At 31.5% G+C, this 14,025-nt stretch overlaps 1 protein-coding gene and 1 non-coding gene across 2 annotated transcripts in view; one reads left to right on the forward strand and one right to left on the reverse strand.

The window, feature by feature from the left end:
- PHIP (pleckstrin homology domain interacting protein) overlaps positions 1-14,025 on the reverse strand; it is a 117,145-nt gene that overhangs the window by 22,106 nt on the left and 81,014 nt on the right. Inside the window, exons 24-31 of the mRNA XM_033102445.1 lie at positions 11,247-11,366; positions 9,456-9,563; positions 8,739-8,863; positions 8,526-8,608; positions 5,890-6,001; positions 5,646-5,707; positions 3,328-3,483; positions 1,778-1,898 (exon numbers count right to left, since the gene is read on the reverse strand). Of these exons, the coding sequence (XP_032958336.1) occupies positions 1,778-1,898; positions 3,328-3,483; positions 5,646-5,707; positions 5,890-6,001; positions 8,526-8,608; positions 8,739-8,863; positions 9,456-9,563; positions 11,247-11,366 (887 nt within the window). The remainder of the gene's footprint in view (positions 1-1,777; positions 1,899-3,327; positions 3,484-5,645; positions 5,708-5,889; positions 6,002-8,525; positions 8,609-8,738; positions 8,864-9,455; positions 9,564-11,246; positions 11,367-14,025) is intronic.
- On the forward strand, positions 2,976-3,084 carry LOC117020927 (small nucleolar RNA U13). The gene has a single exon (XR_004422761.1). It is a non-coding gene; the product is annotated as a small nucleolar RNA U13 (small nucleolar RNA).

Here is a 14,025-nt window from a genome sequence, read left to right on the forward strand (position 1 = left end):
GTTTAATGACTGAACTAGAAGTATTGAAAAGGAAAACCACAGACTGCAGTAAGTCTGAAGCCAATGAGTAAAGGAGAAGCAAAAAGCTTGAAACAGTAAAATCGCACCTGAAGGCATCATTGTATTAAATAAGAAAACTCAGGTCTGTAACTATATTATCAGGTTGAAAAACAAGCAGTTTCTAATTTATGTAAGGATTGTGTCTCAAAATATTTTTTTCCTAAATTGGTTACTATGCTAGGCTAATGCCAAAAATCCTATTTAAGCTATAATGTACTTGAAATGTACACTTTAATAATGATCACATCGAGCAGTATTTCTATGAGAAAGTAATTTACAATACTGGGAGATGCCATAAGTTTATCTTTCTAGCTGAAATCCAAAAACCAGTGCATAAAAACAATTCTTTCTCTCCCTGTTATCCTCCCATGTCTTGTTCCATCTCTGAAGCACTAGGTGTAACTCCTAAGGTTTAGCAATTTAGGGGCCTACAGGGAAAGACGGATAAGAGTTTCTTCTCCATTTTCTCTCTTCTGACATGTAGAGTTGAAACAGATTTGAAGAAGTGTGCTTCAAGTAAGATGGCTGGGAGGCACATTATCATAGAGGATTTCCTCCTCTACGCTTTTGACAAATATCAATGATGCAAAACCAAAAACACCTAACAAGATCAGAAAAATCTTCAGATCTTTCAGTCTAGTATATTAGTTTTCTTTATTCCAGGGTTTCTCAATCAGGGGTCATTCTGCCCCACAGGAGCCATTTGGTTTTCACAACCAAGGGCTGTTATTGGCACCAAAAGGATAGAGGACAGCCCCAAATGTCAGTAATACTATTTTTGAGAAACCCTGCTTTGGTCAGTAGTAAGGAGTAACAAATGGTGTTTTCAGTGCCAGGTACATGAAGTACCAAATTAGAATTACATTTTAAGCAATAAAAGAAACCAAAAGCACTGATTTTATGCAGAAAAACACGAATACAAAATAAGAATAAAAACTTTGCTAATTAAATAAATAAAAATGTAAAGAACTGGTAATATAAAACTGGTCACAAAGTTTTAATGCAGTATTATTTGAATTAAAATTTTGTTGGCCTGTTAAGAAAAAATGAAAATTACAAGTATGATTAATGATGTGAAAACTAGAGACTTAAACTCACTTTTTGACAAGATATTTTAGGTAATAAACCTACAAAGCCTGTCCGAGATTAGAACTCAATATTTACTGAAAATTGTTAACTAGAAGATACAAATTAATTTGAAATTATGTCTTAAAAAAAAAACTCTAGTTGTATTTCAAGTTAACCGATACCTATGAAAAATATCTTGAATTTTTTAAATTTCATGTTTTGTATTCATAAGCTGAACAGAAGCAAAATAAGAAAAAACACATTTTTTATATTGTTCTATGAAAAATCCATTAACAAACAAATATTTCAATGTGACATCTACGAGAAAATGAAATACTGTGGCTTGCTTTATAAAATACAATATAAACACTATGAGCATCAACTCATATTAGCAGCTAGGAAAAACTGTATCTAGGAATCATACTCCAAATGTGGTCTATAGACTAGCAGCATCCCTGGGAACTTGTTAAAAATGCTGAATCTCAGGTCCTACCCTAAACCTATGGAATCAAATTCTGCATTTTAACAAAATTCCTAGGTAATTTTTATGCACATTAAAGTTTGAGAAACACTGCTATAGAAAAACAATAAACGAGTGAAAGGATCATTTAGATTTCATTTTGTAGTAGGTACAGCAAATGGTTCTAACCTGTAAAACCTGTTTTCCAGTCTTTGTTTAATTGTACTTAAGTCTGTTGGATATGCCACTACAGTGCAATACATGGGATAGGCTTGCAGATCCACGGGGGCTACAAATGCTGAAGCAATATCTAAAATAAAAAAAACAAATAAGGTTACAAATTTAGTTCTGTATTGCTTATTTAATAGACAATTCTGCTTGAATTAAGACTTCAGTTCTGATGTACATAATCATTAATCTGCCACTGTCTTTTTGTAGAAAATACAGTTTAGCTAACCTAATAAGAGTCTCATTTTTTATTATGTATAAATTTACACTGAAAAATTCTAGGGGTATTTGTTATTCCTTAGAAGAGATGATAGATAATATGTAAATGTGACCTATTAAGAGCTTCTATACATTTCTGTAATACATACAGTTCTATACTCAAAACCTGGCCATTTCTGAATCTATGTTTTTGACATTAATCCTATAGTAACACTATAATACATTGCATTCAAATGTTGTAATCTTTGACTTTCTCAAAACTTATCACCTTATCTCATCTTTACAATATAATTCTGTGAAATATCAGGCAAGCAGAGAAGAGGAAACAGATCCAGAGTCTTTGATTCAATGTCACTAACCCAATGGCACACAGAAAACTGGTAAAAATGTAGAACCTAATTAAGATCACTCCCCATTTTTTTACTCATTCACACACACATTCACACAACTTTATATCCCAAAATATTACTAAAATCATTTAAGATAGTATTTATGAGACAATTTTTATGAAGTGCTGCCATTTTATAAAAGACTTCAGATGAAAATATCACCAATATGTGTCTCCAGTGTCCCTAGCTCTTCTTCATGTTAACTTCTTGCTGATTCATTATTGACAGAGTAGGTTGCTACAAAGCACCATACTAGTTTATAGTTACTTCGGATAATTTGTGGTCATTCTTTTTCTTTTAACGAAGCAAAGAAATTCATAGACCCGTCTCCCCTCCCCTTACAAATATTCTCTTGTGTATATGTACATGTTAAGGGGAAAACTAGTACAGGTATCCATATAATCATGATTCAGCTTTCAGCTCCTCTCTACCAATTCACATGTCAACTTGACTAGGTCAAGGTTTTCAAATTGGGTTTTGGAGGATCCAGATTGTTCAGAAGTACCCCTGGCATTTCTGGGGCCCTTACTCTAAAATTCAGCTAGAAAGTGATCCTTTTGTAGTTCATAAGTTGAGTGTGATGACTGGATGTTCACGCTCTTGTGTAAGATGTGCCTCCCTCAAACCTTGTTACGACTTCGGCACATTATCCGTCTGAAATACACACATGCATACATATATGCATAATAAAAATAAAATTCAGCTAGAGTAATCCCATTTATAACTGCTTTAAATATCTGAGTCCCACATAAGATCTCACTGAAAAAAATTCCATTTAAAAATGTTTGAAAACCACTAACTTAACGATATTATGAAAAAATATTCTGTTGAATTATACTATTTTTCCTTTCCTTTGCTTTCTGCCAACTTTTTCTATATTGATGTATTACTATTATTATTTACCTAGTGTCATCAACTGGTTTATTCCTGCAACAATTCTTTCACATTCTTCATCCCTGGGATTGGAACCCCATTCTCCATCAAGAGGTTTATAGATCAATGATCTGCATTCAACATCAGTTAAAGGAACACTGGTACCTAATTCTTCAGGAAATACAGCTGAAAGAAAGAAAAAAGAAATGCAGATTTACTGAAAATATGTGGTAATTTCCTAATAAATAGGTTATCTTTAGAAAGTAAAGTTGATATTGTCATAAAACTTAGGTATAATTTTGTAAAGATTTACTAAGTATATATATTCTTTATTTTCATTAAAGAAAAGTATGCTTCAAGGGTCAATAAATAAAACTTAAATTATTTTTTAAAACATTTATAATTCTCTAGATGAGCACATAATTACATCTCCAAATTCATACCTCAGAACTTGTTTTATTATCATTTACAGGTAAAATAGAAAATATTTCCACAAAATGATGCAAATTTAAAAGTTTTCTGAACCATTTCATAATATAATCTCTATATTTACCCTGATAAAACATATACAAGATAAAACTAAAGTGGTATTTTTCAGGAATACTTCAAGCAAAGCCTTTATTTTTTTTAATGTAGGAACAAAGAGAATTACGAATACTGACAGATAATTCTTACACTTGTTGCTCTTAAATGGAGGTATATTTTCTTTATGCTTGACTCTTTAACAGAATCTCTAAATGAATCTTTAAGAGAATCATTAGGGAGTGGTGATGACATAAAATCTACAAATCTGCCAAGTAGTTTTTTCTTTGAACTAGACTTCATAAGAGAAACATGCTACTATCCATGTACAAAAATTCTACCTCCTCACAAAATGTTATTAAATTCTATAGAGATATAGACGTAGATATAGATATACACAGAGATCAAAAACAACAAAAATCACCCCCTCCACACAGATATATTTAAGTAGGAAACAAAAGGCATATAAATGTCACCAATTCATTTCAAGAAATACCCCAGGCATTACAACACCAATTAGCTTCATTTCTCTCTTATCCACAATAGTGCAATGTGACTTCTAACTCAAACTTTCACAAAGGAAAGAAATAACAGTAGAATATAAGCCATATAACATGGCTACAATTTGGTTAAGACATTTCAAAGTTTCAAATGGCTCTAAAATTCAGCAGTGAGATGAAAATACCTTTCTGGTAATAAAGTTTTAAAGTGGCAATTTCTAGTAATAACTAGTTTTGGACAATATCAGCATATCCATTTTCTCACTGCTAAGGTTTACCATACTGCGTTTACTTTTTCCAAATTAATTTTTCTCTAACTTTTTAGAATACAATAATTAGTGAACAACTCCATTTATAAATGATTTTTTTCTACTATATTACAAGTCAGATTTTTTTTAAATCTTTACTGTTATCTGAGAGTAAAATACATTATTTTTTTAAACATTAAACCATACAGAATGTAAATTTATAAAGTTCTCACATTCCCACTCTTTATAAATAATACTTATTAATAATCTAGTATATCCTTTCAAACCTGTTCATGCATATACAATGATGTGCATTTGTATGTGTTTTTAAACTGAGACAAAGATAGGCAGTGAGTTACAAAAAAAATACAATCTCTAGGATTTACCATACTGTCCTTTTCTCAGTCCCAGGAAGATATATCATCACTGCCTAAGGTTAACTCCCAAATCCTAAGGCAATGTGTCAGGCCACACGCAAGATGACAGTTATTACATTATTATTAATTATAATGACCTACTCATTGTGCCCTTACATGCATAAATACTTTGCACGTATGCTGTCATTTAATCCTCCCATAAGCCCAGTAAGTTATTAGTTTACAAAACTTCAAAGCTGAATCCTAACAACCTCGTTTTGAGACTTTAAGGAACTTGCAAATATGACATAAATAGAAGATGGCAGAGCTAGGATATGAATCTATGTCTCAATCAAAAGCGATAACTCTCAATATTATGTCGTACACTAAGTATTCTGCTGGAGTTACAAAAATATCTTTGTTCTCAAGTACTCACCTTCTATGAGTGAATAATAATTAACAAAACATTTTCATATTTTGCTGTAATTAATTGGAATCTTCCCTGTTAAACTGTAAATTCCACTGCACAAGGATTATGTCTATCTTGTTCACTGCTATGCCTCTATATCCAGTTCAATAGATGTGCAATAAATATTTGATAAATGAATATTTTCTATTTGATCTTCATAACAATCCTATGCAATAGCAAATTATCAAACCAGACGTCTTATTTACGAAATTAATTCCATAATACAGACATCAAAAGCCTAACATACACTTACCATTATTCGGTATAAGCTCCATATCCCAAGGACTCATCTTTTCTGTATCACCATTGTCCCAGCTAAAAGGAAGATTATTATATTTAAAAAATCTAAATATTATATTGCAATTTTTATAAAATCACATCATAAAAATAATTGCTTCAGTGTTTAAAAGAAGTATCTTTATCATTTTATTGATCTAGATGGGGAAAACATTCAAAGCAAGTCACGCTGAGCTAAAATACAACAAACACTTCCTTACCAAACATTATAGCACTGAAACAAACTATCAGGGTACTCAGGTTGAAGAGGTTCCTGGCTTTCAATTGTTCCAAACCACCAGGCATCATCTATGACTGATCTGAAACGGTCACCTGGACAAGAATAAAAGTCATCTCATTATTCTGAAATGCACTGCTGCTGTTGTTGCTCCCTTTTCTCAAAGTATACCTTTAAGCTTAAACTGTCTCTATGTTTTCAGAAGTGACATACATAAAACATGGCCTACATACTTCAAAATAAGTAAATAAATCAGCAATACTGAGAAAAAAGTTATTTAATAAGCACACCTAAAGTGTGCCTTACCAGTTTCCAGTACCATTTCTTACATTTTATTAGGGTAAGGAGAAATTCACTCTTACCTTAACATTTATACCAATCTCGCATTCTACATTCATTAGTAGGACTATTCCCAAACTTTTCATTCAAATAAAAGTATGGTTTAATTTCTGCTCAACAAATATTTATAGTCTATCATTAATTTCTTACTTTCTGTAGGCAAATTCCTCTAACCAAAAATCAAGACTCTAGCCTAAAATCAACAAAAATAAAACAAAAAGCCAAACTGTCTTCCTTCATCTCAATCATCCTTAAGTTATAACACTCATATATATATATATATATACACACACACACTCACTTTTCCTTTCCTATAAGAACAAAAAAGACACAAAAACAACTAATTCTCACGTCCCTTTCCTTCCTTACCCAATTGCATTTAGCTATTGTCATACCACTGAAACTGCTTTCCCCAAAGACCCTAATAAGTTATCTTCTCAGCTTCCCTCTGTGTCATATGAAAACTGTAAACCACTCTTCCTTTTTCCCCTTCCTTGACTTTTTTAGTACTTAGTGACTTTTCTCCTGGTGAGTGCGGATTAGGGTCTGAAAGTCTCGAGTGCAAATAACTTATCCATGTGGTTTCCCATAAAGAGAAAAGTATTTGTTTATATTCTCATTTTTTAGCAGAAAGTATTTAAAAGTTTATGAAGATATATGAAATAAAGTGGATTTTAAAATTTTAAAACATGATAGAAATTTCATGTAAAGAATGCTAGAGCCAGGAATAAGTTAATAGAACACAAGTGCATGTTGTTGAGGATGACTTTGAGTGGGTATGCACTGGGGCTCACGTTTATATTCAAGTATCCTAACAGCCAATGTTAACAGAGAAATATGATCTATTACTAGGTTTAAGAGTCCTTAATTGCTCCTCAGATGCACATTAGTGACACTGAGCTTAGTGAGAAGCTACTATATAATTTAATAAATAGCATTCCTGACAGCATCACCTTACAGTAAACATAATGAGTTTCATAGAGCTATTAATTATCCTACATAGACTGATATTATGCTAAAGAGAAAAAAGTGAATATCATATGCCTAATCAAAATGAATGATACAGCAGAATAACAATGAAACAAGGAATACAGCCCACTATTCAGAGTAAGCCTTAAACATTTCTGAGGACAGGCTAATTACTATTAATGTAATTTTAAATGATTATGCAGATATATATACAGTATAGTCCTGTCCCCATCATCTGAGGTTTCGTTTTCCACCGTTTCAATTACCGCAATCAACAGCACTCTGAAAATATTAAATGGAAAATTCCAGAAATAAACAATTCTGAAGATTTAAATTGCACACCAAGCTTGTTAGACAGATGCAATACTGAGACGTCTGTTGACTGACATTTTGTAATTTTTTTCTGCTCTTTCCTGTTCTGAAAAAACTTCCTGTCTTCTGGGGCAGTGGGGGACTTCACGTTTTTGTCTTTCTTGGTTTACTCCCTTATTTGATGGAACATGTCTTTCAAAGCTTCCAGAGAAAAGATACAAAATTTTTTTCTAACTCCCATGACCCCGATTTTGATAACTTGTTTTTTCCTAATTTTTCTTTTTAAAGAACACATGTAGATTTCTAAGTTTACTGAGACCAAACAAAAAAGATAAATCATTATACAAATGCATTCCAATGGCACTGGAGGAAGGATGGACTAATGTATCAATGAATGTACTTTTAAAACCAAATATGCTATATATGTACCGCACCTCACTCTAAGATGACAAAGCGTAGCCCTATTTGAAAATTTTAGAATACAACACATCTATCTATACATAAATTAGTTCATCTTAAATGCCTGAAAACATTTAAGGACTTTAAAATTTCTTTGGGTCCTGATCATAATATTAATTTTTAAGGTTTATAATAGAGTTAAACAATAAAAGAAAAAGTCAGTTTAGCTTTAGTCCCAGTCCAAATTATTAAATGTTTTGAACTGGAAGATTTCTGTTGCTTCAATTTTGAATCGTTAATGTTTTTGGATAAAAATTTAAGTCAACACATAGAATAGCTAAAGAAACAGCTATCTAAAAGCAATCTTAGACAGTTAACAAACATAAGAGTAAAATGTTTAGAATTTCAGCATTGACTAGAGTTAAGACTATTTTCATTCTTAAAGAAAGAAAACTTAAAAAATACCTCACATAATGTTGTGCTTTGCTAATAATATTCCCACAAATGGCAAGAGAATTTGATTATCGTTTCTAAATTATGAAAAACAGAAAATCACTTATTAGATTAAAAACAAACACTATGACTTTTAAAATTACCCACCTATATTCCACCGCCTGTATTTTGCATCGTCAAATTGTTGTCTCAAAACTAGGAAATCTATAACATCAGGCATATCGTGGTATCTAATTACAAACAGAAACAAACAGGTTAGGTCTCATACCTAAACATCTCTAAGAGACGTGCAAATTTATCTGAATCCTGAAAACCAATCTACAATACTAAAGAACCACTGCCTCTTTCAATAGTCCTTACTTCATGGTAAATGATCCGCCAGTCAGTTTACCAGTATCAGGATCTAGAAAAGCAAGTTTAAGGCAGCAAAGGGTAGGCAATCCCACTTCATACTTTATGCCAACTATTTTCATCAGTTCTTGTTCCTGAGGAAGATAAAGAAAATAAGACACCATCTTCACAAAATAAATAAAATAAACTGTTAAACATAATCAAGAATGCATTTCTTCATTTCAATTTTGATCTACGTGGTTATTGTGTGTATATGTAAAAATTCACTGAAGTATATATATATATGTGTGTGTGTGTGTATATATATATAATTAAGATCATTAAGATCTGTGCAAGTTATATTTCAATTTTAGTGAAGAAAACGTTATTGGAATAAGAGTTTTGCAACACTTAGAGGTCTATCTCTAAGTAATTTTGAACTATTGCTGATAAATTTAGAAATACTTATCAAATTTACAAATACAAAGTTTACCTTAGATGTCAGTATTGTCTAATTTTCAATATAATTATATTTTGTATCCAACTTATAAACTATCAGAGTATATAAATTCAGTCAATCTTGTGTTTCTTTGAATGTTAAAACACCCTACTCCACAGGTTTGCTTCAATTAAGAAAGGTATCTTAATGATACAGTTAGCTATAGTGAAAATACTAACACTCAATACAATTTTCTCCATAATCTATAATTAACAATTTTTTGGGCTATTAAATAATAAACACCATACCCGTAGTTCCATTTTATGCCATGGCTGTTTTTTGGGATTGATACTATAAATTTTATTTTTCCGGGCCATTTCAACATATGCTTCGTGTCCTTGTCGGAAATAATAAACCTAAAAAGTAAGTAAAGTCACAATTTTCAAACCCAAATGTGTTTCCTTTAACCCAATATGCAAGGTATCAGCTAAAACTGCAGAGATAATTTTATGTCCTATGAACTAAAAGAAAGTCTAATATTTTGGGTTTTTTTCCCCCCTTTCCCTCAAGTTTTTCTAATGTCACTTAATCAAAACCATAGTGTTCAAAATAACATTACTTTGATAATATACTAAGAGGTTAAGATGACCATTAAAATTACATTAAAATGTACATTAAAATTACTTTTTTTTGGTTTTTTGGTTTCATCATTTTATTTTCGGTTTCAAAGTTAATCTACGTTGCCTATTAAAGGTGTAACTAGGTGTGTCATGATTAGTTTATTGTTCACTTGCATAGCAAGTGGTTTGTAAATAAGCAAAAAACTTTAAAATGAAATGTATTCTCACATATATTTTATCTTTATAAAAACAGCAAGGCATCTATTTATTTTCCTTTTACGAATGTCAAATTTAAATGATTCCTGACTACCTGATATTTGGACACAGTTTGACACTACATATTCTTTCCACTACTAACAAATAGTAGAGCTTGTTAAAAAATGCTATTAAATTTTTTTTAAATGTAAAGTTCTTAGCAGCATTTTGAGACATCCATTTATTTTACATACTTTCATCTATTTATTAATATCATTGTAGCTCCAGTTGTCTGACACTTCATATGAAGGATGGTGCTGAATAATGAGGACTTACTTGCCTGTTTAAGTATCAACAATCAAAAGGACAACTTAAATATTTTGAAAGAAAATTAATTACACACTTTGACCATCTTGAAATAATATATTAAACAGAATATAATCAAGCATCCTGATGCTGTAGAACTGTTAGCATCTATCACCGTACTAAGTTTCAACAATGTGGTAATGTTCCATGTTCTTCAAGACTTCTCAGGCCAAGTATGGTATCTACAGGAATTATTCCAGACTGTTCTTTAGAGTTACTCTTGCATTATAAAGTTTGTTTTCCTTTTTTTACTGTCAACTGCCACCTACCACTTTCTACACCTATTTAGTGTGCTTTGCTAAAGAAGCCTGTTTTAATTCCTAATTTGTTACTGTTCATCTACTGGACACCAGATAACTCTGCCTCTTAACATAAAATAAGAAGACATAAGTCCCTGACGGGGAAATTTTGATCTAAGATCTTACATTTTCATTTTATAGTCCAAAATACATAGCCCAAACAACGGCCAATCACATTTTCATAAACATTAAATAATATTTCTTATTCTAAGATAACAGAATTTTTTTTCAATCTAAGAAATAAATTATGAACATTTTAAGTATTTAAATGAAACACTTATAAAATAAAAACAAAATGTTGAATTTCATTTTTCTTTAACATACTATATTAGTCGTAAGCTAAGAAAAATTAGTATCTTTTAATTTAAAAAAGAAAACTGGCAATAAAGCCCTCTTATAAAAAATACATACTAGTTTTTAAAATACTAATGAAATTTCCATTATTTTACAACATTGAGATTTGCGATATTTATAGTAGCCTCAAAAAAGATGATCATTATCCTCCTAATTACACTTTTCCCATACATAGCTACAAATATTTAGAATGAGACTCTTTACGAAACTTTTGTAATCTTCTAGAGTTCTGTTTCAAGGGATGTATTAAAAAGTTTAAATGTACCTCATCTCCCATCTGTGGTACAAAGGGACATCTTCGGGGAAGAGTATCTGTAATCCATGTTGAAGGTAACCATTCTTCTAATGTCAATCCATTTTCTGTTAGTTCTCCTACAGCCAATCTCTAAGAGTTTAGAACATTTAAAGTAATATTATCATAAAAGCATTGATCTATCAACATGCCCATAAAATAAAATATAAAATAAAAGTAGTTAAATATAGTTAAAAGGGGAAGGAGATCATTGTAAAAAATGTGTATTCTTTAAGTATCAAAAACCTATTATGCAAAAAGGGAAGCAGTGGCAATAGTTATTTAATCTCTCCAAATTACTGCATAAAAAAAGAACTATTTAACCCAAAACCCTACAGACAACATTCACAACAAAACTAAGTGACAAGATATTCCCATACCTAACAAAGCATAAGCTCTATGTAGCCTGTAGCTTCTCTTTCTGTCAAAATTCTATCAGTTTTATAAACATTCCATGTAACAAACCAAGATATAGTTGAGTGGGTTTTCTGTTTTGTTTGTTTGTTTGTTTGTTTTTTAAATCCTAGACATAATGTGTTAGTAAGGACTATATAAGATTCTTATATGGGCTGAGTAGTGCAAGATATAGAAGGCTGTTTCCATAGCTGGGCATTATACTTTTACATAGCCCAAGAATATTCCTTTCCCCTTTTTAAAGTAGCCATTTCACACTCTTGACTCACAGTAAGCTTCTAATAAATTTTTTTTCTTCAGATTTTTTGCAAACAAAATGTTGTCAAGCCAGGTCACTTACTTTTTAATTTTCATGGATAACTATAAAACTAGGCCTCTAAGAAAAAGTTTTTTCACGTTGCTGGTCACCCACAAGTGGCCATGATGGTCTGGATGCTGATTTACCTTAGACTTAGGAAAAATGGACTAAGAGCCTTTGAAACCTAACATTATTTATTAGGTTGGTGCAAAAGTAATTGCGATTTATACGGTTAAAAATAATTGCAAAAACCGCAATTACTTTTGTACCAACCTAATATAAGCAGAGAAACTTCACCCAAATGATTAAAAATGTTTTGGTTCAGTATTTGAGACTTCAAAATTTTATTCTCTTGTGTTTTTTTTTTTTTTTAAAAAAAAGGCAGTTATCGTTGAGTTAATGCCAGTTCCCTAAAAGAAACAATGTCATAATGGGATATCACAGAACACTACTTTCAGCAGGTACTGCTGTAGTTGCTACTCAATATTAATTTTCCTCTTCATTAACCACACCTTGCTGTTTCACAAACACATCAGAAGCACTCTCTTTTTGGAGAGTAAGGGAGGGGAAAAGGACTTTGGCATTTACTATATGTGACATGGATCTACAGAAGAATTTTAATCAGAGGAGTGACAGGCTCTGACTTACATTTTAAAAGGACCACTCTGGATGCATGAGAGCAGGGATTTGTAAATTATGGCCCAAAGTCCAAGCCTAGCACAGCCTATGGCACAGCCAAGAATCATTTTAACGATCAATCTTATTTCCCAATAATTCTTAGGGAACCTAGAATTTTTGGCTAAAGTAGATTTCTGTCACTTAGTACTTAAAACCACTTAGGGGATAAAATGCATTTGAGGAATAGGGAATATTCCTCAAAACTTCTAGCACCATGATTTGAGATTTTTTTTTTTTTTAATTTTGGAGATACAGGTAATTAGTTTCTATCCATAGAAATTTTCCTAGACCTTAAATCTTATTTCTTCTGGAAGCCTTATTTGGAATTCTAAGGTAAGCAGTCCCCATTTAATTTCTGATTTATTATCTTTAAAATTAATCTGGCAACTAAACATATTAGATCATGTGATATTTCTTCTATTTTTATCTTGGGGGGTTCAAACAATTTAGACACACATTGTTTACAGAACGAGTAGTATGTTTTACACTTCTTTTTACCCACTGTATTACTTTATATGCAGTAAGCACTCAATAAAATTTATTGATCTGGTTTCCAGAGCTCTTAACAGCATAAGGGATATATGAAAGATACCATCTGAGATGTCTTACCGTACCTTTGAGAATTCTATTTTCTAATAACCATTTTCTATACCTGCCTTACTGTGTTTGCTTAATTAATTCAAACACAATTAGTCATATGGAAAATATTTTCATCTTTTCATACATGCAATAAGTATTAATTACTTAGCAATCTCTTCATTACTTTCCAGGTCTACAACTCTATGCCTAAGAAGGGAAATATTATTGTGTTTATTTGAGACAGGAAGACTAAGGAATAAGAACAATTTTATCCATCGTTGGATCCACTGGTAGGCTAACACCAAACCATGTGAACAAAATCCAAATTAAAGGGAATAAATAGTCTATAATATCCTAACTTTATGATATTTAAAATTTGTCCCACATACATTTAGTGGCAGTCACAATACTACAAGTAAAACGGTGAAATTGAAACTACCAAACAGTAGCAGTGGATCCAAACGTGGTACTGCATAAAGAAGCCCAAGATATTAAGTTTATGGATGATTATCAAATCAAGGGGGACAACATGAAGTAAACTTCACTTTTTGGACAAAAGAATTATGTTCTCATAGTGATGTAACACTGCAAACCTCAAAAGTTCATCAAAATTGTCTGGAGATGAAAAAGAACTGTTTACCTTAAGTCAGGTACATGACTAAATCAGTTTTCTTTAACCAATCTACCACATAAAACAATGGGTCCGCCTACATTTATCATCATTGACAAGGCAGAAGAGAAAAACTGTGGGCAAATGTGTGATATTCTCTTGGTAAATCTTCC

The sequence above is a fragment of the Rhinolophus ferrumequinum genome, chromosome 3 (assembly GCF_004115265.2).
Source record: "Rhinolophus ferrumequinum isolate MPI-CBG mRhiFer1 chromosome 3, mRhiFer1_v1.p, whole genome shotgun sequence".
In the NCBI taxonomy this organism is placed as follows: Eukaryota; Metazoa; Chordata; class Mammalia; order Chiroptera; family Rhinolophidae; genus Rhinolophus; species Rhinolophus ferrumequinum.